The 21627-nt window shown below is 44.4% G+C and overlaps 1 protein-coding gene across 1 annotated transcript; it reads right to left on the reverse strand.

Annotated features, from left to right (window-relative positions):
* Positions 1-2178: 2178 nt before the first annotated feature.
* Positions 2179-20099, reverse strand: LOC307180918 (uncharacterized protein). The gene is made up of 5 exons (XM_079911545.1): positions 19784-20099; positions 19419-19627; positions 19192-19370; positions 6019-6064; positions 2179-2855 (listed from the first exon to the last, which is right to left on the reverse strand). The coding sequence occupies exons 1-5, from the start codon at positions 19887-19889 to the stop codon at positions 2328-2330; spliced, it is 1068 nt and encodes a 355-aa protein (XP_079767671.1). The 5' UTR covers positions 19890-20099; the 3' UTR covers positions 2179-2327.
* Positions 20100-21627: the final 1528 nt, after the last annotated feature.

Below are 21627 nucleotides of genomic sequence, written 5' to 3' on the forward strand. Positions count from 1 at the left end.
GCCAAAACAGATTTGGACAGGTGGCTGCTTGTACTCATGATTTAATCATCAAACAAGTACCTATAATGGATGGTTACTGTTAGGAATTAAAATGATACTATCATTTCTCCTAACTAGCTATAATCTATTTCTAGATAGAGCATAATGTTACATGATTCTTTATGGTGTAATACAAGTGAGCCAAAGATAAACTCTGTATATTGCTTCTATATTGTTTACTTCTTCACAGCAGACCGGGACCCGTTAGCTCAAAGGTACCTATCCAACTGGTGTAAATATAGCCTAAATAAGCAGACACTTATAATATTGTTAAAATGGCCACACAACACAAGGGAGCTGGCAAACAAGCCGTAGAGTCTGCTCCGCAGTTGGAGAACGCATTAAACAACCTCCTGCAACACCTGAAGGCCTCGGCTTCTAAAAATACAGAAACCAAACTCTCACGCTTCATGAAAACGTTCCTGGATCAACAGACCAGGAACATAAGCTATCTGGAATACCAGCTTAACTATCCCAACGACTTAGAAAAGGCAGCCCAGAGTGAGGGACAGCTTGAAAAGGCTGCTAAAGCATCTGAAGCATCAGGTAAAGAGACAACATCTGAAGGCAACACGGCAAGTCTTCCCACCCAGCAGGTCCCAAAGTCAGCTACAAGGACACACGTTCTTTCTCAGCATCGAACTTGAAATAACCGAAGGCAAGGACAACAGGCCACTAGATACATTTCAGAAGGGTTATTTTAACAACACAAGCCAGTTCTGCTTGTGTTCCGGGTATTTTCCGGGTATGTCTGTGCTTCTGTCACAGACATGTGCTATAGGGTGCACACCTGTGTAGTATGTGTGTGTGTGCGTGTGTGTTTTCTACCTGGCAGTTCCATTGGAAGAAGGTCCCGTGAACAAACGTAAGGTCTACCTGCTGCTCTTATTTTATTTTTCATTTTTATTTTTTTAACATCTTTATTGGAGTATAATTGCCTTACAATGGTGTGTTAGTTTCTGCTTTATAACAAAGTGAATCCGTTTTTCATATACATATGTTCCCATACCTGCTGCTTTTATTTATTTTTATTTTTAAAATGAATTTATTTTATTTTTGGCTATGTTGGGTCTTTGTGGCTGCGCGTGGGCTTTCTGTAGTTGCGGCGCTTCTCATTGCAGTGGCTGCTCTTGTGGTGGAGCACGGGCTCTAGGTGTGCGGCCTTCAGTAGTTGTGGCACACAGGCTCAGTAGTTGTGGCGCACGGGCTTAGTTGCTCCGCGGCATGTGGGATCTTCCCGCAGGCAGACTCTTAACCACTGCGTCACCAGGGAAGCCCTACCTGCTTCTTTTAAATAAAGTGATTATCCTGGATCAGTGCTCAAGGACCACCACCTCCTGGCTTCAGGCAACACTCACCCAAGAGGCTCCCTTTCAGTGTTGAATTAGCTGGAACCAGAGTTCTCCCAAGGATGTTGAAGGTGACAAAATACACTTGAAGGCCACATCATCCGTCAGCTCTGAGCTGCGGAAGGAGCTATGATATGCTTTCCGTATCTGGGGGTGGGGGAGAGGGGGTGAGAAGAGCCGCATGCGGGCCTGGACAGTCTCCTCTTGTGTTACCTTCGCAGAGGTAGGCCCCTCCCCCTCCGCTAGCATGGTTTCTGTCCCCAGGTGCCCTCCACAACAGGGAAGGCGGTGAACAGAACTGGGAGAGAAGCCGACGGTGCCCCGCTCCCTCTCCTCCATAAAGCCCTATGAGTAGTCACTACAGAAGTGTCCCTTGGAGTCCTCCTTGTACCTGAGCTGGTCACCATGAATGGGCCTCAGGCCTGCTTCGAAACACACTGTTCTCCCATTCGAGACTCACACCACCCGTTTTGCACATCTAGGTGGTCCCAATGGGGCAGCGTGCGGGGAGCATGGGTGCTGGGGGAGAGGGTGGAAGAGAACAGGTGGGTCTGTGTAAACCCCTCACGGGCACCTGGCAAACTTCTGAGATGTGCATGGCCTATGATGGTGACTCAGGGCTGTTACTGCATGAAAGGAGGCCTCCTGGGCATTCGGTCTGAATGGAGTTGGCTTAGCCATTTCTATCAAATTTACTAACCCCATGTGACACAGAGAACAAATATGCAGAGAACTCACAACTTTATTGAAAATACAAAACATGCCCTAAAACAGTGGGTCAAGGCCTCTACTTCTATTTAATATACTTTGCAGGCATTTGGGGAACTGCTCTTGGTGGTGAGGTATGCAGAATTTGAAACTGGCTCAAAGGACCTTTGAAAAAAACTGTCATGGACACCATTTAAGAGGAAACTAGGGCTACCGTAGGATCGCCGATGGTTAGGGACCAGGCCATGCTGCATGAGGGCACCTACAGGGAAGCAAGTGTGGAAGAAGCCTGGGTGGAGAAGGCAACGGCATTGGAGGAAAGGGCTGCATGGGCATCATGTGTGGCATGGGTTGCACGTGCCACAGGGGCGGCTCGGGCAGCATGGGCGGCACGGGCGGCATTGGTGGCATGGGGTGCACAGGCCACATGAGCTGCATGGGCGGCATGGGTGGCACGGGCGGCCTGGGCACCACAGGCCGCATGGGTGGCATGGGATCCTCGGGCAGCACGGGTGGCACGGGCGGCACGGGCAGCATGGGTGGCACAGGTGGCCTGGGTGGCACAGGCGGTCTGGGCAGCAGGGACAGGTCCATCAGCAGTGGCTCCAGAAGATCGCATGACGAATTCAGCTCCTGACGCGAGACGGCAGGGCAGGGCTCACACAAGCTGACGACAACAGGGAGCACGGGGGGCACGTTACTGAGCATTAGTGCCCTCTGATGTCTCCTCCACTTGGCCCTTTTCCTCTTAAACCAAGCCTTCAAGCAGAGAGAAAAAGAGATTGATTAGTATATTGGGCATTTCATGTCAGACATGAAAAATTGCAGCAGGGAGCTCTCGGTGCCTTGAAGATTTGGAAGTGCATCAGGAGAAGCTATTTCCTTCTTGCTAAAGTATCTTAGGATATGTAGCTGAAGGCGCTCCCTTCAGCCGCCCTCCCCCCCAAGAGCAAGCACCGACTATGTGCCAGGCTCTGGATTGGCATATGGCTTTGTCTCTCCCCTCCCACCTTTTCTATTATTTCCCCCACTCTTACACGCAGGTGGAGCTGACCAACTGCACTCTGTCCCTGCTGTTATTACTGTGCCTGGGAGGTCTGCGTCCTGACAACTGACCGTCAGCTCCAGCTGCCACTAATCCCTACTCATTGGGCAGGTGTCACCTTAGTTATGGGGGAAGTTGAGCATAGGAAAAAGTGGGTGCCTTTTAAAATCATACTGAGGGGAACGGTCCCCATTTTGAAAAACCCATCTTTGGTTACAGTAAATAATCAATAGGAGTGGGTTGGATTTTTAAACAAAAGCTTTCCCCAAGGATGACTAAAAAGGGTCATTCATCCTCTGGAGCCTTGGGATGGTTATAAAGAAGGAGATGGTATTGTGAGGGAGGTTTGGTCATGGGGGGCCCAGGGACTTTGTGGCTTGTCTTGCTGGACACCGGCGGAACTGAAGCCCTGGACACTGCCTTAATATTAGACTATAGGGGTAACGAATGCTTAGACGAACTCAGCCCAAATTTACTAAAACTCTTAAAATCTTTGCCCAGACAAGAGTTTGGGGGGAAAGAGGCATACCATTGTCACCTCTGTCAATTCTGCACTCTCCAACCTGCCCCACCCTCCAAACCTTCCTGGGCTCAGGACCAGGTCAGCTCACTCCGCTCTGGCTACAGTTGCAGGGCCTTGGAGCAGAGCCTCTGGTGCCCAGCAAGGTTGCGCCCTCTAGGAGCTGCTAATCAACCAGGAGATCCCCATCCTGTCCCTTATGCTTAAGTCAAGAGGGTGCAACCTGCATTTTAGGAAGACAGCCGACAACCACGTGAGTGAGGGGTCACAAAACGGCTCCCCCCTAAATATCTGCCAACTATTAACAACTGAAAGTAAAACCTGTCCTGTGGACTCCACTGCTCCCTCAGCATCTCAGTTAATGGAATTGTGCCATATTTAGTATTTTTGGATGTTTCCACTCGGCAAATTTTACATGAGACCAAGGGCCTCCTCTCTCTGTCGCCCCATCTTCCCTCTCCCATCTTAGTATTTGGGTCCTTCTGCTGCATGAATATGTAGTCGAGAAAAGCCAGTGTAATAGAGCTCATTTTGGGGGGTTCGAGTGTACCAATGGTCAAATCTGCATAAATATAAGCAATGTGCAAAGCTGGCTATGTGAGGTTCAGGCTGACACTACTTCCATATTTCCAATACTGGTTTCATAAAACAGCTCCTACTGTCCTTGCAAACCAAGGGAGGGTGTCCATTAAATGTTTCTTTGGGACGCTCATGCTGTAGAGTTTGGAAATAGATGAAAACATTCTCCCGTCTTCTTCATTTGTTTCTTGTTGCTCCTTTTCCCTTCAGAACTCCATTAAGAGACCACTACGTAAACCCAGGAGAAGCAAGCCACCAAAACTTCAGTTTCTCTTTTCCTCTGAGCTTGCTTTGCCTGCTTGAGAAAGCAGAGGCCTGCGCCTCCCAAGCCCTGGCCAGACCTGACTGTGAGCCCAGCCCGTGGCCTTAGGCCGCCAGCACTGCTTTCCAGACCCCACCACCAGCTCTGCAGCCCGTGTCCATCACTGCCCTCACACACGCTCTCTGCAGCAAAGCTAGTGAACCCATCCTGATTCTTCTTTCCTTCCTTCCTTCTTCCTTCCTTTCTATCAATCTTGTGTTTTAAAAAATATTCCTCTTCCACAACAAGCGAAGCCACTGCCCTGAGAAGACCACGCACCACAACGAAGAGTAACCCCGGCTCTCCTCAACTAGAGAAGAGCCCACGCACAGCAACGAAGACCCAACGCAGCCAAATATAAATAAATAAATATATTAAATATATATATATATGTAATATATATATATATACTCCTTTGATACAACTTACTGTGTTCTATGGACAAATAATCAGCTTCTGTGCCATGAGCTACCAACTAGTAACCACTACCTGAATGAATGAGCAAGTATTTCAAATTAACACAGGTAAGCGACTAGCTGAGAGCCAACCACTGACCATCACAAACAAATTCTTCGAAACCAATCCCTCATAATAGTATGAAAACGGAAGAAAAGAATTCTTAGACATTAGAAATTGCTGAAAATAATATTCACTGATACATTCGGTAGTTTCATAATGTTGAATTTACGCAGTATCTCCAAGACATATATCGATAGTATCCAATTATTCTCAAACCCGTCCACCTTTTGAGGTCAGTGGAAATTTATTCAAATTTGTTCTTTTTGTTTGTTTTATTGTTTTATATGTTTAGACAAATTCCTAAAGGTTGCAAACCTTTCCCCCCTCTCCATCATACTGCACAACCTACTATGTTAGCAATGTTTTCAGGCTGCACATCAAAAAATTTCAGAAAATTAAAATTTACGGCTGAAACTCTCTACACTGCTCTACCAAACACATAAAAACAACAGCAAGAGGACCAGGCACTTGGAATTTTAAGCTATTCGCCTCCCCATCAGTCTCACCTAAACTAAACATATATTAGTTGCTCACATGTTGTGTTCCGAGGTGAGTTATTTATTCCCTTACCCAATTGCCTGAATACTTGTAAATTCACTCCTTATACAAAGAGCTTAGGCCTGGCTTTAAAACTTTTAAATAATTTAGTATACTTGAACCCTCTTCTAACCCAGCTATTTGGTGCATTAATTTGAATAACTGCCAAGTCAGAATCAGCCCCAACATGATTCCACAGAGACTTGTCCCCTAAGGGATACCAGTTTTGGAAGGAGTTTAACTTTACTGAAGCTACATATATTCTGGCCCCAAAGCCCCAAAAGTCCAAATCTTATTTCCAAAACATCGACAAGTGTACAAAAACACACCAACTTGAGAATGTCTAGGACAAGGTATCCAATTCCTAAAGCAGGTTTTAGATTGGCTGCCCTGCCAAGTTGCTTTTTTCAGGTTTACTGACCCACACACTGGCTTCAGTCACTCCCAGGCGTCTTGCAAGCTCCTTTCTGAGGGGAAAAATATTGAAAATATTCAGCACTTGACATTATGGATGAAACGAAATATACAATGCACATTTTATGCTATGTTAAAATGTTTATTCAGAGAGTAGCCAAGATGATGACATAGGAAAAACCCCGAGCTTACCTCCTTCCATGGGTACACCAAAATTACAGCTATTTACAGAGCAACTTTTTTTTTTTTTTTTTGCGGTACGCAGGCCTCTCACTGTTGTGGCCTCTCCCGTTGCGGAGCACAGGCTCCGGACGCGCAGGCTCAGCGCTCATGGCTCACGGGCCCAGCCGCTCCGCGGCATGTGGGATCTTCCCGGACCGCGGCACGAACCCGTGTCCCCTGCATCGGCAGGCGGACACTCAACCACTGCGCCACCAGGGAAGCCTACAGAGCAACTATTGATGAGAATGACCTGAAGACTAGCAGACAAGAGCTTCCACAACTACAGATATAAAGAAGGAAACACAATGAGATGGATAGGAAGGGCCGAGATGTGGTATAGTCAAGACCCACACCCCCAGGTTGGCGACCCATAAATGGGAGGATAATTACAATTGCAGAGGTTCTCCCCAAGAAGCAAGGGGTCCAAGCACATTAGATTTACGAACTGGGAGAAAATATTTGCACACCATGCAACTGACAAGGGCTTAATTTCCAAAATATGCCAATAGCTCATACAACTCAATAACAAAAAAACAAACAACGCAATCAAAAAATGGGCAGAAGACCTAAATAGACATTTCTCCAAAGAAGACATACAGATGGCCAACAGGCACATGAAAAGATGCTCAACATCACTAATCCCATATCTGGGCATAAACCTGAAAAAGATGAAAGCTCTAATTCGAAAAGATACATGCACCCCAATGTTCAGAGCAGCACTGTTTACAATACCTAAGATGTGGAAGCAACCTAAGTGTCCATCAACAGATGAATGGATAAGGACGATGTGGTATATATATACAATGGAATATTACTCAGCCATAAAAAGGTATGAAATCCTGCCATTTGTAACAACATGGACGGACTTAGAGAGTACTATCCTAAGTGAAGTAAGTCAGACAGAGAAAGACAAATATTACATGATATCACTTATATGTGGAATCTAAAAAACAGAACAAGTGAACTTATTTACAAAACAAAAACAGATTCACAGACATAAAAAACAAACTTATGGTTACCAAGTGGGGGGATAAATTGGGAGCACAGGATTAACAGATGCACACTACCATAGATACCAGATAAACCACAAGGATTTATTGTATAGCAACAGGGAACTCTATTCAATATCTTGTAATAAAATATAATGGAAAAGAATAAGAAAAAAGAATATAGATATATACATATATACGTATAATCTAATGCACTGCTATATATAAACCTCATGGTAACCACAAACCAAAAATCTATAATAGATACACACACACAGAAAGAGAAAGGAATCCAAACATAACACTAAAGATAGTCATCAAATCACAAGGGAAGAGAGCAAAAGAAGAAGGAACAAAAAAGAACTCCAAAAACAATTAGCAAAATGGCAGTAATTACATACCTACCAATAATTACTTTAAATATAAATGGAATAAATGCTCCAATCAAACGACAAAGAGTGGCTGAATGGATACAAAAACAAGACCCACATACATGCTGCCTACAAGAGATGCACTTCAGATCTAAAGACTCAGACAGAAAGTGAAGGGATGGAAAAAGGTATTCCATGCAAATGGAAATCAAAATAAAGCTGGAGTAGCATTTCTCATATGAGACAAAATACACTTTATAATAAAGACTATTACAAGAGACAAAGAAGGACACTACATAATGATCAAGGGATCGACCCAAGAAGAAGATATAACAACTGTAAATATTTAAGCACCCAACATAGGAGCACCTCAATACATAAGGCAAAGGCTAACAGCCATAAAAGGGGAAATCGACGGTAACGCAATCATAGTAGGGGACTTTAACACCCCACTTTCACCAATGGGCAGATCATCTAAAATGAAGATAAATAAGGAAACACAAGCTTTAAATGATACATTAAACAAGATGGACTTAATTGATATTTATAGGACATTCCATCCCAAAACAACAGAATACACATTCTTCTCAAGTACTCATGGAACATTCTCCAGGATAGATCATATCTTGGATCACAAATCAAGCCTTGGTAAATTTAAGAAAATTGAAATCATATCAAGTATCTTTTCCGACCACCACGCTATGAAACTAGATATCAATTACAGGAAAAGATCTGTAAAAAATACAAACACATGGAGGCTAAACAATACACCACTTAATAACCAAGTGATCACTGAAGAAATCAAAGAGGAAATCAAAAAATACCTAGAAACAAATGACAATGGAGACACGATGACCCAAAACCTATGGGATGCAGCAAAAGCAGTTCTAAGAGGGAAGTTTATAGCAATACAATCCTACCTTAAGGAACAGGAAACATCTCAAATAAACAACCTAACCTTGCACCTAAAGCAATTAGAGAAAGAAGAACAAAAAAACCCCCAAAGTTAGCAGAAGGAAAGAAATCATGAAGATCAGATCAGAAATAAATGAAAAAGAAATGAAGGAAATGATAGCAAAGATCAATAAAACTAAAAGCTGGTTCTTTGAGAAGATAAACAAAATTGATAAACCATTACCCAGACTCATCAAGAAAAAAAGGGAGAAGACTCAAATCAATAGAATTAGAAATGAAAAAGGAGAAGTAACAACTGACACTGCAGAAATACAAAGGATCATGAGCGATTACAAGCAACTATATGCCAATAAATTTGACAACGGGAAAAAATGGACAAATTCTTAGAAAGGCACAACTTGCCGAGACTGAACCAGGAAGAAATAGAAAATATGAACTGACCGATCACAAGCACTGAAATTGAAAGTGTGATTAAAAATCTTCCAACAAACAAAAGCCCAGGACCAGATGGCTTCACAGGCGAATTCTATCAAACATTTAGAGAAGAGCTAACACCTATCAATCTCAAACTCTTCCAAAATATAGCAGAGGGAGGAACACTCCCAAACTCATTCTACGAGGCCACCATCACCCTGATACCAAAACTAGACAAGATGTCACAAAGCAAGAAAACTACAGGCAATATCACTGATGAACATAGATGCAAAAATCCTCAACAAAATACTAGCAAACAGAATCCAACAGCACATTAAAAGGATCATGCACCATGATCAAGTGGGGTTTATTCCAAGAATGCAAGGATTCTTCCATATACGCAAATCAATCAATGTGATACACCATATTAACACATTGAAGGAGAAAAACCATAGGATCATCTCAATCGATGCAGAGAAAGCTTTCGACAAAATTCAACACCCATTTATGATAAAAACCCTGCAGAAAGCAGGCATAGAGGGAACTTTCCTCAACATAATAAAGGCCATATATGACAAGCCCACAGCCAACATCGTCCTCAATGGTGAAAAACTGAAACCATTTCCACTAAGATCAGGAGCAAGACAAGGTTTCCCACTTTCTCACCACTCTTATTCAACATAGTTTTGGAAGTTTTAGCCACAGCAATCAGAGAAACAAAAAATAAAAGGAATCCAAATTGGAAAAGAAGAAGTAAAGCTGTCACTGTTTGCAGATGACATGATACTATACATAGAGAATCCTAAAGATGCTAGCAGAAAACTACTAGAGTGAATCAATGTATTTGGTAAAGCAGCAGGATACAAAATTAATGCACAGAAATCTCTGGCATTCCTATACAATAATGATGAAAAATCGAAAAGTGAAACTAAGAAAACACTCCCAGTTACCACTGCAACAAAAAGAATAAAGTATCTAGGAATAAACCAACCTAAGGAGACAAAAGACCTGTGTGCAGAAAATTATAAGACACTGATGAAAGAAATTAAAGATGACACGAATAGATGGAGAGATATACCATGTTCTTGGAATGGAAGAACCAACATTGTGAAAATGACTCTACTACCCAAAGCAATCTACAGATTTAATGCAATCCCTATCAAACTACCACTGGCATTTTTCACAGAACTAGAACAAAAAATTTCACAAATTGTATGGAAACACAAAAGACCCCGAATACCTAAAGCAATCTTGAGAACGAAAAATGGAGCTGGAGGGATCAGGCTCCCTGACTTCAGACTATACTACAAAGTTACAGTAATCAAGACAGTATGGTACTGGCACAAAACCAGAAATACAGATCAATGGAACAGGATAGGAAACCCAGACATAAACCCACGCACATATGGTCACTTTACCTTTGATAAAGGAGGCAACAATATATGGTAGAGAAAAGACAGCCTCTTCAATATGTGGTGCTGGGAAAACTGGACAGGTACATGGAAAAGTATGAAATTAGAACACTCCCTATCACCATATACAAAAATAAACTAAAAATGGATTAAAGACCTAAATGTAAGGCCAGACACTATCAAACTCTTAGAGGAAAACATAGGCAGAACACTCTATGACATAAATCAGAGCAAGATCCTTCTTGACCCACTTCCTAGAGAAATGGAAATAAAAACAAAAATAAACAAATGGGACCTATTGAAACTTCAAAGCTTTTTCACAGCAAAGGAAAGCATAAACAAGACCAAAAGACAACCCTCAGAATGGAAAAAAGTATTTGCAAATGAAGCAACTGACAAAGGATTCATCTCCAAAATTTACAAACAGTTCATGCAGCTCAATATCAAACAAACAACAGCCCAATCCATAAATGGGCAGAAGACCTAAATAGACATTTCTCCAAAGAAGATACACAGATTGCCAACAAACACATGAAAGAATGCTCAACATCATTTTTTGTAATTAATTAATTAATTTATTTATTTTTGGCCGTGTTGGGTCTTCATTTCTGTGCGAGGGCTCTCTCTAGTTGCGGAAAGCGGGGGCCACTCTTCATCGCGGTGCGCGGGCCTCTCACTATCACGGCCTCTCTTGTTGCGGAGCACAGGCTCCAGACGCACAGGCTCAGTAGTTGTGGCTCACGGGCCCAGTTGCTCCGTGGCATGTGGGATCTTCCCAGACCGGGGCTCGAACCCGTGTCCCCTGCATTGGCAGGCAGATTCTCAACCACTGCACCACCAGGGAAGCCCTGCTCAACATCATTAATCATTAGAGAAATGCAAATCAAAACTACAATGAGATGTCATATCACACCGGTCAGAATGGCCATCATCAAAAAAATCTAGAAACGATAAATGCTGGAGAGGGTGCGCAGAAAAGGGAACGCTCTTGCACTGTTGGTTGGAATGTAAATTGATACAACCACTATGGAGAACAGTATGGAGGTTCCTTAGAAAACTAAAAATAGAACTACCATACGACCCAGCAAACCCACTACTGGGAATATACCCTGAGAAAACCATAATTCCAAAAGAGTCATGTACCACAATGTTCATTGCAGCTCTATTTACAATAGCCAGGACATGGAAGCAACCTAAGTGTCCATCAACAGGTGAATGGATAAAGAAGATGTGGCACATATATACAATGGAATGTTACTCAGCCATAAAAAGAAGCAAAATCGAGTTATTTGTAGTGAGGTGGATGGACCTAGCGTCTGTCTTACACAGTGAAGTAAGTCAGAAAGACAAAGACAAATACCGTATGCTAACACATATATATGGAATCTAAGAAAAAAAATGACATGAAGAACTAGGCGCAAGACAGGAATAAAGACACAGACCTACTAGAGAATGGACTTGAGGATACGGGGAGGGGGAAGGGTAAGCTGGGACAAACTGAGAGAGTGGCATGGACATATATACACTACCAAACGTAAAATAGATAGCTAGTGGGAAGCAGCCGCATAGCACAGGGAGATCAGCTCGGTGCTTTGTGACCACCTAGAGGGGTGGGATAGGGAGGGTGGGAGGGAGGGAGACGCAAGCGGGAAGAGATATGGGGACATATGTATATGTATAACTGATTCACTTTGTTATAAAGCAGAAACTAACACACCATTGTAAAGCAATTATACCCCAATAAAGATGTTAAAAAAACAAAAAAAACAAAATAAGAGAACAAAACCCAAAGTTAGTACAAGGGACAAAGTCACAAAGATCAGAGAAGAAAGAAATGAAATAGATTTTAAAATATATAAAATATCAATGGAAGTAAGAGATGATTCTTTGAAAAGGTAAATAAAATTGATAAACCTTTAGCCAGACTCATCAAGAAAAAGAGAAAGAGGGTCCAAATCAATAAAATCAGAAAAGAAAAAGAGGTTAGAACCAACACCACAGAAATACAAAGGATCATAAGAGATTACTATGAACAATCATACATCAATAAAATGGACAAACTAGAAGAAATGAACAAATTCCCAGAAATGTACCGTCTCCCAAGACTAAAGCAGTAAGAAATAGAAAATTTGAATACATCAATGATCAGTAATGAAACTGAATTGGATAATAAAAAAAGGACATATTTTACAGCACCAGGAATAGAGCCAATAGTTTATAATAACTTTAAATGGAGAATAATCTATGAAAATATTGAATCACTGTGCTGCACATCTGAAACTAATATAACATTGTAAATCAAATATACCTCAATAAAAACAGACATTAGGAAGTAGAGAGCAGAAGCAAGAAGAACTACAATCCCACAGCCTGTGGAACAAAAACCACAATCACAGAAAGATAGACAAGATGAAAAGGCAGAGGGCTATGTACCAGATGAAGGAACAAGATGAAACCTCAGAAAAACAACTAAATGAAGTGGAGATAGGAAAACTTCCAGAAAATGAATTCAGAATAATGATAGTGAAGATGATCCAGGACCTCAGAAAACGAATGGAGGCAACGATTGAGAAGATGCAAGAAATGTTAAACAAAGATCTAGGAGAATTAAAGCACAAACAAACAGAGATGAACAATACAATAACTGAAATGAAAAATACACTAGAAGGAATCAATCGCAGAATAACTGAGGCAGAAGAACAGATAAGTGACCTGGAAGACAGAATGGTGGAGTTCACTGCCACGGAGCAGAATAAAGAAAAAAGAATGAAAAGAAATGAAGACAGCCTAAGAGACCTCTGGGACCACATTAAACGCAACAACATTCGCATTATAGGGGTCCCAGAAGGAGAAGAGAGAGAGAAAGGACCCGAGAAAATATTTGAAGAGATTATAGTGGAAAACTTCCCTAACGTGGGAAAGGAAATAGCCACCCAAGTCCAGGAAGCACAGAGAGTCCCAGGCAGGATAAACCCAAGGGGAAACACACCGAGACACATAGTAATCAAATTGACAAAAATTAAAGACAAAGAAAAATTACTGAAAGCAACAAGGGAAAAATGACAAATAATATACAAGGGAACTGCCATAAGGTTAACAGCTGATTTCTCAGCAGGAACTCTACAAAAGCCAGAAGGGAGTGGCATGATATACTTAAAGTGATGAAAGGGAAGAACCTACAACCAAGATTACTCTACTCGGCAAGGATGTCATTCAGTTCGATGAAGAAATCAAAAGCTTTACAGACAAGCAAAAGCTAAGAGAATTCAGCACTACCAAACCAGCTTTACAACAAATGCTACAGGAAGTTCTCTAAGTGGGAGACACAAGAGAAAAAAAGGACCTACAAAAACAAACCCATAACAATTAAGACAATGGTAACAGGAACATACATATCGATAATTACCTTAAACGTGAATGGACTAAATGCTCCAACTAAAAGACACAGGCTCGCTGAATGGACAGAAAAATAAGAACCATATACATGCTGTCTACAAGAGACCCACTTCAGACCAAGGGACACATACAGACTGAAAGTGAGGGGATGGAAAAAGATATTCCATGCAAATGGAAATCAAAAGAAAGCTGGAGGGCTTCCCTGGTGGCACAGTGGTTGAGAGTCTGCCTGCCTATGCAGGGGACATGGGTTTGTGCCCTGGTCCGGGAGGATTCCATATGCCGCGGAGCGGCTAGGCCCGCGAGACATGGCCGCTGAGCCTGCGCGTCCGGAACCTGTGCTCTGCAACGGGAGAGGCCACAACAGTGAGAGGCCCACGTACCACAAAAAAAAATAAAGAAAGAAAAAAAAAAGCTGGAGTAGCAATACTTGTATCAGATAAAATAGACCTTAAAATAAACAATGTTACAAGAGACAAGGAAGGACACTACATAATGATCAATCCAGGAAGAAGATATAAGAATTATAAATATATATGCACTCAACATAGGAGCACCTCAATACATAGGGCAACTGCTAACAGCTATAAAAGAGGTAATCGACAGCAACACAATAATAGTGGGGGACTTTAACACCTCACTTACACCAATGGACAGATCATCCAAACAGAAAATTAATAAGGAAACACAAGCTTTAAATGACACAATAGACCAGATAGATTTAATTGATATTTATAGGACATTCCATCCAAAAACAGCAGATTACACTTTTTTCTCAACTGCGCATGGAACATTCTCCAGGACAGATCACATCTACGGCCACAAATCAAGCTTCAGTAAATTTAACAAAATTGAAATGATATCAAGCATCTTTTCTGACCACAACGCTATAAGATTAGAAATCAATTACAGGGAAAAAAACGTAAAAAACACGAACACATGCAGGCTAAACAATACGTTACTAAATAACCAAGAGATCATTGAAGAAATTAAAGAGGAAATCAAAAAATACCTAGAGACGAATGACAATGAAAACACGGCGATCCAAAACCTATGGGATGCAGCAAAAGCAGTTCTAAGACGGAAGTTTATAGCAATACAAGCCTACCTCAAGAAACAATAAAAATCTCAAGTAAACAATCTAAACTTACACCTAAAGGAACTAGAGAAAGAAGAACAAACAAAACCCAAAGTTAGCAGAAGGAAAGAAATCATAAAGATCAGAGCAGAAATAAATGAAATAGAAACAAAGAAAACAATAGCAAAGATCAACAGAACTAAAAGCTGGTTCTTTGAGAAGATAAACGAAATTCATACACCATTAGCCAGACTCCTCAAGGAAAAGAGGGAGAGAACTCAAATCAATTAAATTAGGAATGCAAAAGGAAAAGTTACAACAGACACTGCAGAAATACAAAGCAACCTAAGAGACTACTACAAGCAACTCTATGGAAATAAAATGGACAACCTGGAAGAAATGGACAAATTCTTAGAACGGTATAACCTTCCAAGACTGAACCAGGAAGAAATAGAAAATATGAACAGACCAATCACAAGTAATTAAATTGAAACTGTGATTAAAAATCTTCCAACAGGGCTTCCCTGGTGGCGCAGTGGTTGAGAGTCCGCCTGCCGATGCAGGGGCCACAGGTTCAAGCCCTGGTCTGGGAAGATCCCACATGCCGTGGAGCAACTAAGCCTGTGGGACACAACTACTGAGCCTGCGATCTGGAGCCTGCGAGCCACAGCTACTGAGCCCACGTGCCACAACTACTAAAGCCCGCGTGCCTAGAGCCTGTGCTCTGCAACAAGAGAAGCCACCGCAATGAAAAGGCCCCACTTGCCGCAACTAAAGAAAGCCCACGTGCAGCAACAAAGACCCAACGCAGCCAAAAATAAAAGTAATTAATTAATTAATAATAAGAAATAAAATAGCATCAAAAAGAATAAAATACCTAGGAATAAACTTAACCAAGGAAGTGAAAGACCTATACTCTGAAAACTATATACAAAACACTGATGAAGGGATTTGAAAATGTTCCCCCCAAATGGCAAGATACACTGTGTTCTTGGATTGGAAGAATTAATATTGCTAAAATATCCATACAGGAAACACAGGGGACCCCGAATGGCCAGGGCAGTCTTGAGAACGAGGAACGGAGCTGGAGGAGTCGGGCTCCCTGGCTTCGGACTGTACTACAGAGCTACAGTGGTCGGGACACTGTGGTACTGGCGCAGAGGCAGGGAGATGGATCAATGCAACAGGATGGAAAGCCCAGAGATGAACCCACGCACATATGGTCACCTTATCTTTGATGAAGGAGGCAGGAGTGTACAGTGGAGAAGGGACAGCCTCTTCAATGGGTGGTGCTGGGAGGACTGGACAGGTACATGTAAAGGTTTGAGATTAGATCACTCCCTGGCACCATGCACAAAAATAAGCTCAAAATGGATGGAGGGCCTGAATGTAAGGCCAGAAGCTGTCGGGCTCTTAGAGGAAAGCATAGGCAGAACACTCTGTGACATAAATCACAGCAAGATCCTTTTTGACCCACCTCCTAGAGAAATGGAAATAGAAACAAGGGTGAACAGGTGGGACCTAGTGAAACTTCAGGGCCTTTGCACAGCGGAGGAAACCATAAGCAAGACCAGGGGACGACCCTCAGAATGGAAGAAGGTGTTTGCAGATGGAGCAACTGACAAAGGATTAATTTCCAAAATATGCAAGCAGCTCGTGCAGCTCAATAACAGAAAAACGGGCAACCCAATCCAGGAATGGGCAGGGGACCTGGGTAGACATTTCTCCAAGGAAGTTGTACAGACTGCCAGCAAGCACATGGAGGAATGCTCAATATCATTAATCATTAGGGAAATGCAGATCAGGGCTGCGGTGAGATATCATCTCACACCGGTCAGAATGGCCATCATCAAAAAGTCTAGAAACAATAAATGCTGGAGAGGGTGTGGAGAAAGGGGAACGCTCCTGCACTGCTGGTGGGAATGTGAATTGGTACAGCCACTATGGAGAACAGTATGGGGGTTCCTTGGAAAACTACAAGTGGAACTGCCACGTGACCCAGCGGGCCCACTACTGGGCATATACCCTGGGAGGACTATGGTTCAAAGGGAGTCATGTACCAGGATGTTCATTGCAGCTCTATTTACAATGGCCCAGAGATGGAAGCAACCTAGGTGCTCATCATCGGATGAATGGATGGGGAAGATGTGGCATATATATACAATGGAATATTACTCAGCCATAAAAAGAAATGAAATTGAGTGAGGTGGGGAAATTGGATGAAGGCAGTCAAAAGGTACAAACTTCCAGTTATAAGATAAATAAGTACTAGGGATATAATGTACAACATGATAAATAAAATTAACACTGCTGTATGTTATATACGAAATCTGTTAAGAGAGTTCCTAAAAGTTCTCATCACACAAAAAACTTTTTTTCTGTTTAATTATGTATCTATATGAGATGATGGATGGTCACCAAACTTATTATGATAATCATTTCATGACGCACGTAAGCCAACTCATTATGCTGTGCACCTTAAACTTATACAGTACTGAATGTTAATTATATCATAATAGACTGGAAGAAAAAATATTTATCAGGCAGCTCTAGACATCCAAATCAAGGGGCATCTTGAGTTTGACACTTTTGAGAAAGGGAGAAATTGGGCTGATCCAATTATCACACCACAGCAAAAAGCAACCGAACTTGGAGTAATCGAGTTGAACAGAAAATCCTAAACCGAAGTTGATGCTAGTTACCATCCCTTCTTGTTGAATCGTCTCCTACCGCCATCCAGGTTTCCACGATACGGTTTGCCTACAAACAGCCTCTCCAAACACTCCTCCTCTGTCTCTTGCAAGCTTCTTTTATTGTCTTTCAATATTCCCTAGCTCACTGAATATACCAGCAGCCATTCATTTGGGCAAATCAGAAATTTATACATTTTTCTTAAACATTTCCTTTTACCCCCGTGTTCAAATTACCATGAATTGCTATCAATTTTACCTGCTAAATATCTCTTTAATCTGTTCAGTTCTCTCCATCGCCACTACCCTGGACCAACACACCATCACCTCTGGCCTTGCCTACTGAACAGCCTCCTAGGACTGAATCCCAGCTCTGCCACATTCCAGCTGTGCCATCTTGGGCAAGTCTCATCACTTCTCTGAGCTTCAGTTTTTTCACAGTTATAAGTGGGGATAATAACAGTGGCTACCACATTCACAAGGGGTTGTGAAGATTCAATGACAGTATGTAGAAAAACCCTTTAAAACAAGTGCTTAACACACAGTAAGCGCAATGTAAATGATAGCTTTTTAAATTTTAGCCGCATTCACAGGTACTCAGCAACCCATTCATTCTCCACACAGAAGCTTGCTTTAGGGAACAATTCTGCCTCAGGCACAAACTTCAGGGGTAACTAAAAATTCAGTAATCGGGCTTCCCTGGTGGCGCAGGGGTTAAGAATCCACCTGCCGATGCAGGGGACACGGGTCCGAGCCCTGGTCCGGGAAGATCCCACATGCCGCGGGGCAACTAAGCCCGTGTGCCACCACTACCGAGACTGCGCTCTAGAGCCCGCGAGCCACAACTACTGAGCCCACGTGCCACAACTACTACGGAAGCCCACCCGCCTAGAGCCCGCGCTCTGCAACAAGAGAAGCCACCACAATGCGCGCACCGCAATTTTAGGGTAGCCCCCGCTCGCCGCAACTAGAGAAAGCCCGCGCCCAGAGCCCGAGAGCAGCAACAAAGACCCAATGCAGCCATAAATAAATAAATTGATTTATTTTTAAAAATTCAGTAATCAAGATAAAGGATGTTTTAGGGCTTCCCTGGTGGCGCAGTGGTTGACAGTCCGCCTGCCGATGCGGGGGACACGGGTTCGTGCCCCGGTCCGGGAACATCCCACATGCCGCGGAGAGGCTGAGCCCGTGAGCCATGGCCGCTGAGCCTGCCCGTGAGCCATGGCCGCTGAGCCTGCACGTCCGGAGCCTGTGCTCCGCAACCGGAAAGGCCACAACAGTGAGAGGTCCGTGCACCGCAAAAAAAAAAAAAAAAAAGAAAAGATAAAGGATGTTTTCATGTAGTGTTTAAACTAATGCAAATATAATCCATGAATAACTGATGATCAAAATTTCAGATAAAAGTAGACTCCAACTCTGCATTTGCTCCACCACGTCTCGGGCGACTCATTATTTATGTGAACCGGCGGCCCACAAAGCTCCCCAACGTGACTTACTCAAACACCGCACGGAAATATCGACCTCGATTCCCGCCAGGCAGAGTCCCCGCCCCCGTCCTAGGCCTCGAGTGTGCCGGAAGGGCGGGCCGCCGCCAGGCCCCGGGGCTTTCAGATCCGGAGCCTAGGAGAGGGACTCGCGAGAGCGCCGCCCACCACCCGCGCGGCAGCCCGCGCCACCCGAGACGCCTGCTTACCGCATGAGCGCGGTGGGGTACTGAGTGTGCTTGAAAACGCTCTCCAGGTCCTGCACCTGCACCTGCGTGAACCTGGCGCGGGGGCCCCGCCGCTGCCCGTCTGCGGTCTCGGGACCCTCGACGGCGGCCCGCGGGGGCTGCTCCTCGCCGCCCTGCTCTCCGCCTTCGCCGCCGCCCGCCTCGGCCTCGGCCTCGGCCTCGGCCTCGGCCTCGGCCTCGGCCTCGGCCTCGGCCTCGGCCTCGGCCTCGGCCTCGGCCTCGCGGCTTTCGCCGTCCGCGGGGCCGGCGGCTCCGACGCTGACCTCGCAGCCTTCCTTTCCTTCTCCTTCGTCTCCCGCCTCTTTCCCTTCCGCGGCTGCTCCCTGCTCCGGTTCGGACTGAGCCTTCTGCTCCTCTCCCCCCTCTCCGGGAGGCGACATCTCCGTGGGCTTCACCTCTGCAAGGGAGGAAACCCAAAGAGAAAGATCAGGCCGTCGAGTGAGCCCGGCTCTGGGGAGGGCCTGCGTCCGAGGGGGGGTCCTGCCGTTCGCCCCGCCCTGGGAAAGTACCTTTCCTGGAATCCGTTAAAGCGAATGCCCCACCCGCCACTGACCTTTCGCTTCTTCCCGCTCCTCTTCGACCCCCAGCTTGAAGAAGCGGGCAATGGCTGCATCCGTGACGTCATAGGCATCGTGGCTGCTCTGCGGCTGACGCTCCATGTCCCGACTGCTGTCGAGGAGGCTGTGAGCTTCAGCAGAGGCTGCTCTGGATCTCCTGAGACCCCCGGCTCACGACTCAAGGCTAGAGCGGTGGCCCACGATCTGGCACGTTAAGGCTCCTCTGGCGGCTGGTCCGGTTTCAGAGATTCTGGTATGACGCCCGCTGTGGGTTTACCACAGCCTGCTGGGGGTTGGGTTAGCTGATGTGCGCATGCGGCAGGGCGTCGGCCGTCTAGGGACCGTCTAAGGGGGCGCGGGCAGGGCGCAGAGGATGTTGCGCGCCGCCCAGGCGCTGGTAGGGAGCATGCGTGAGAGCAGAATTCCGGGTCGCAGGTTGCAACCTAGCTGACTAAGTACTCCGCACTTGGTCGGGCGCCTTCCCAGATCAAGGGGCTGTGCCCGTTTTGTGGAGGGTAAGAGAGAGACCTCACCCAAGCTCCATAGACCTTGGAGAAGCGTTTGGGGACTATCTCTTGACCGAGCCCTCCATATCCGGCAGCCAGTACCAAGAAGGGAACAGTAATCAAAGTAATACGGTCGCCCCTCGGTATCCGCGGGGGATTGGTTCCAGGACCCGCCGCGGATACCAAAATCGGCGGATGCTCAAGTCCCAGAGTCGGCCCTCCGCATCTGCTGATGCGAAACCCATGGCTATGGAGGGCCGCCTGTATATTTATTGAAATTTTTTTAAAAAACACCAAAAACCTGTGTTTAAGTGGACTTGCAAGTTCAAAAGCCGTGTATTTGAAGGGTCGACCGTATTATTAGCTAGGAGTTTGCTTGCTCTGAATTTTTGCAATGAGGTTGAAGTCAGAGTCCGCCATACTCCCCGGGTCTCCAGGAGCAGGAGTTCAGGGCTGGGTTTTCTGAGCATGCCTGGTGCTCAGATGCACTATGCAAACAAAACAAAAGAAAGCGAAAGCCAGCGCCCCCCCCCATTAGCCTATAGATTTTTAGTAATGAATCAACATCAGATTGCAGGTGTAGAAACCTGCACAGTGTTTCAAGCACTCAAGAATGCTTGCCGGGTACAGATTTCCTGCCTTTTTTCTTTTTCTTTTTTTTGGTCCTTGTTGCAGCTCTGGACTATGCTACATCTTTGTGCACAGCTCCTAAGCTCCTATTGCTTCTGGCTGTGGATCCTCTACAAAAGCATACATGTCCCTTGTGGTGGGCCCCTGTGGACATGGGTAAATTTACCCGCTTTCTTGCCGCTGCCTATCCCCCCATCTCATCTCCTCACGTTTTCTCGAAATATTCTCCTGAGCCCTTGCTGAGGAGTAAATAAATTTTATTTATTGTCAAATAAAAGAGGGCCAGGCCAGATTTACAGCTCTATGGTTTTTCCTTGGAGAAGTGTTTTATAGATGCCCCAAGACTTAATATCCTAAATATTGAAAATAGCTTATAATAATGGGCCCTATACTTGACAATGTACTTGATGTAGCCTGTGTTTCCTTGGACAACCATTTTCATCAACCCCATTGGGGATCAGAAGCCAAATCATTTTTGTGGGCTCCTAAACATATCATGGGACCTAGTCCCCTCACCTACAGTGCCTAAGAGATAAGTGCCCCTGCCTCACGTCTGTGGAGGGTGGTCCAGAAACTAAAAAAGGTTTGTTGACCAATTCTCTTTCAAAAACTGGTAAGACATGGCAATATGAGTACCTCCTCCTGATTTTAACCAAGACATTTCCTCCTCAGGTTGGCCCTTGGTGAGTTCGGCAGGCCTGTCC

The sequence above is a fragment of the Stenella coeruleoalba genome, assembly GCF_951394435.1.
Source record: "Stenella coeruleoalba genome assembly, chromosome: X".
Classification (NCBI taxonomy): domain Eukaryota; kingdom Metazoa; phylum Chordata; class Mammalia; order Artiodactyla; family Delphinidae; genus Stenella; species Stenella coeruleoalba.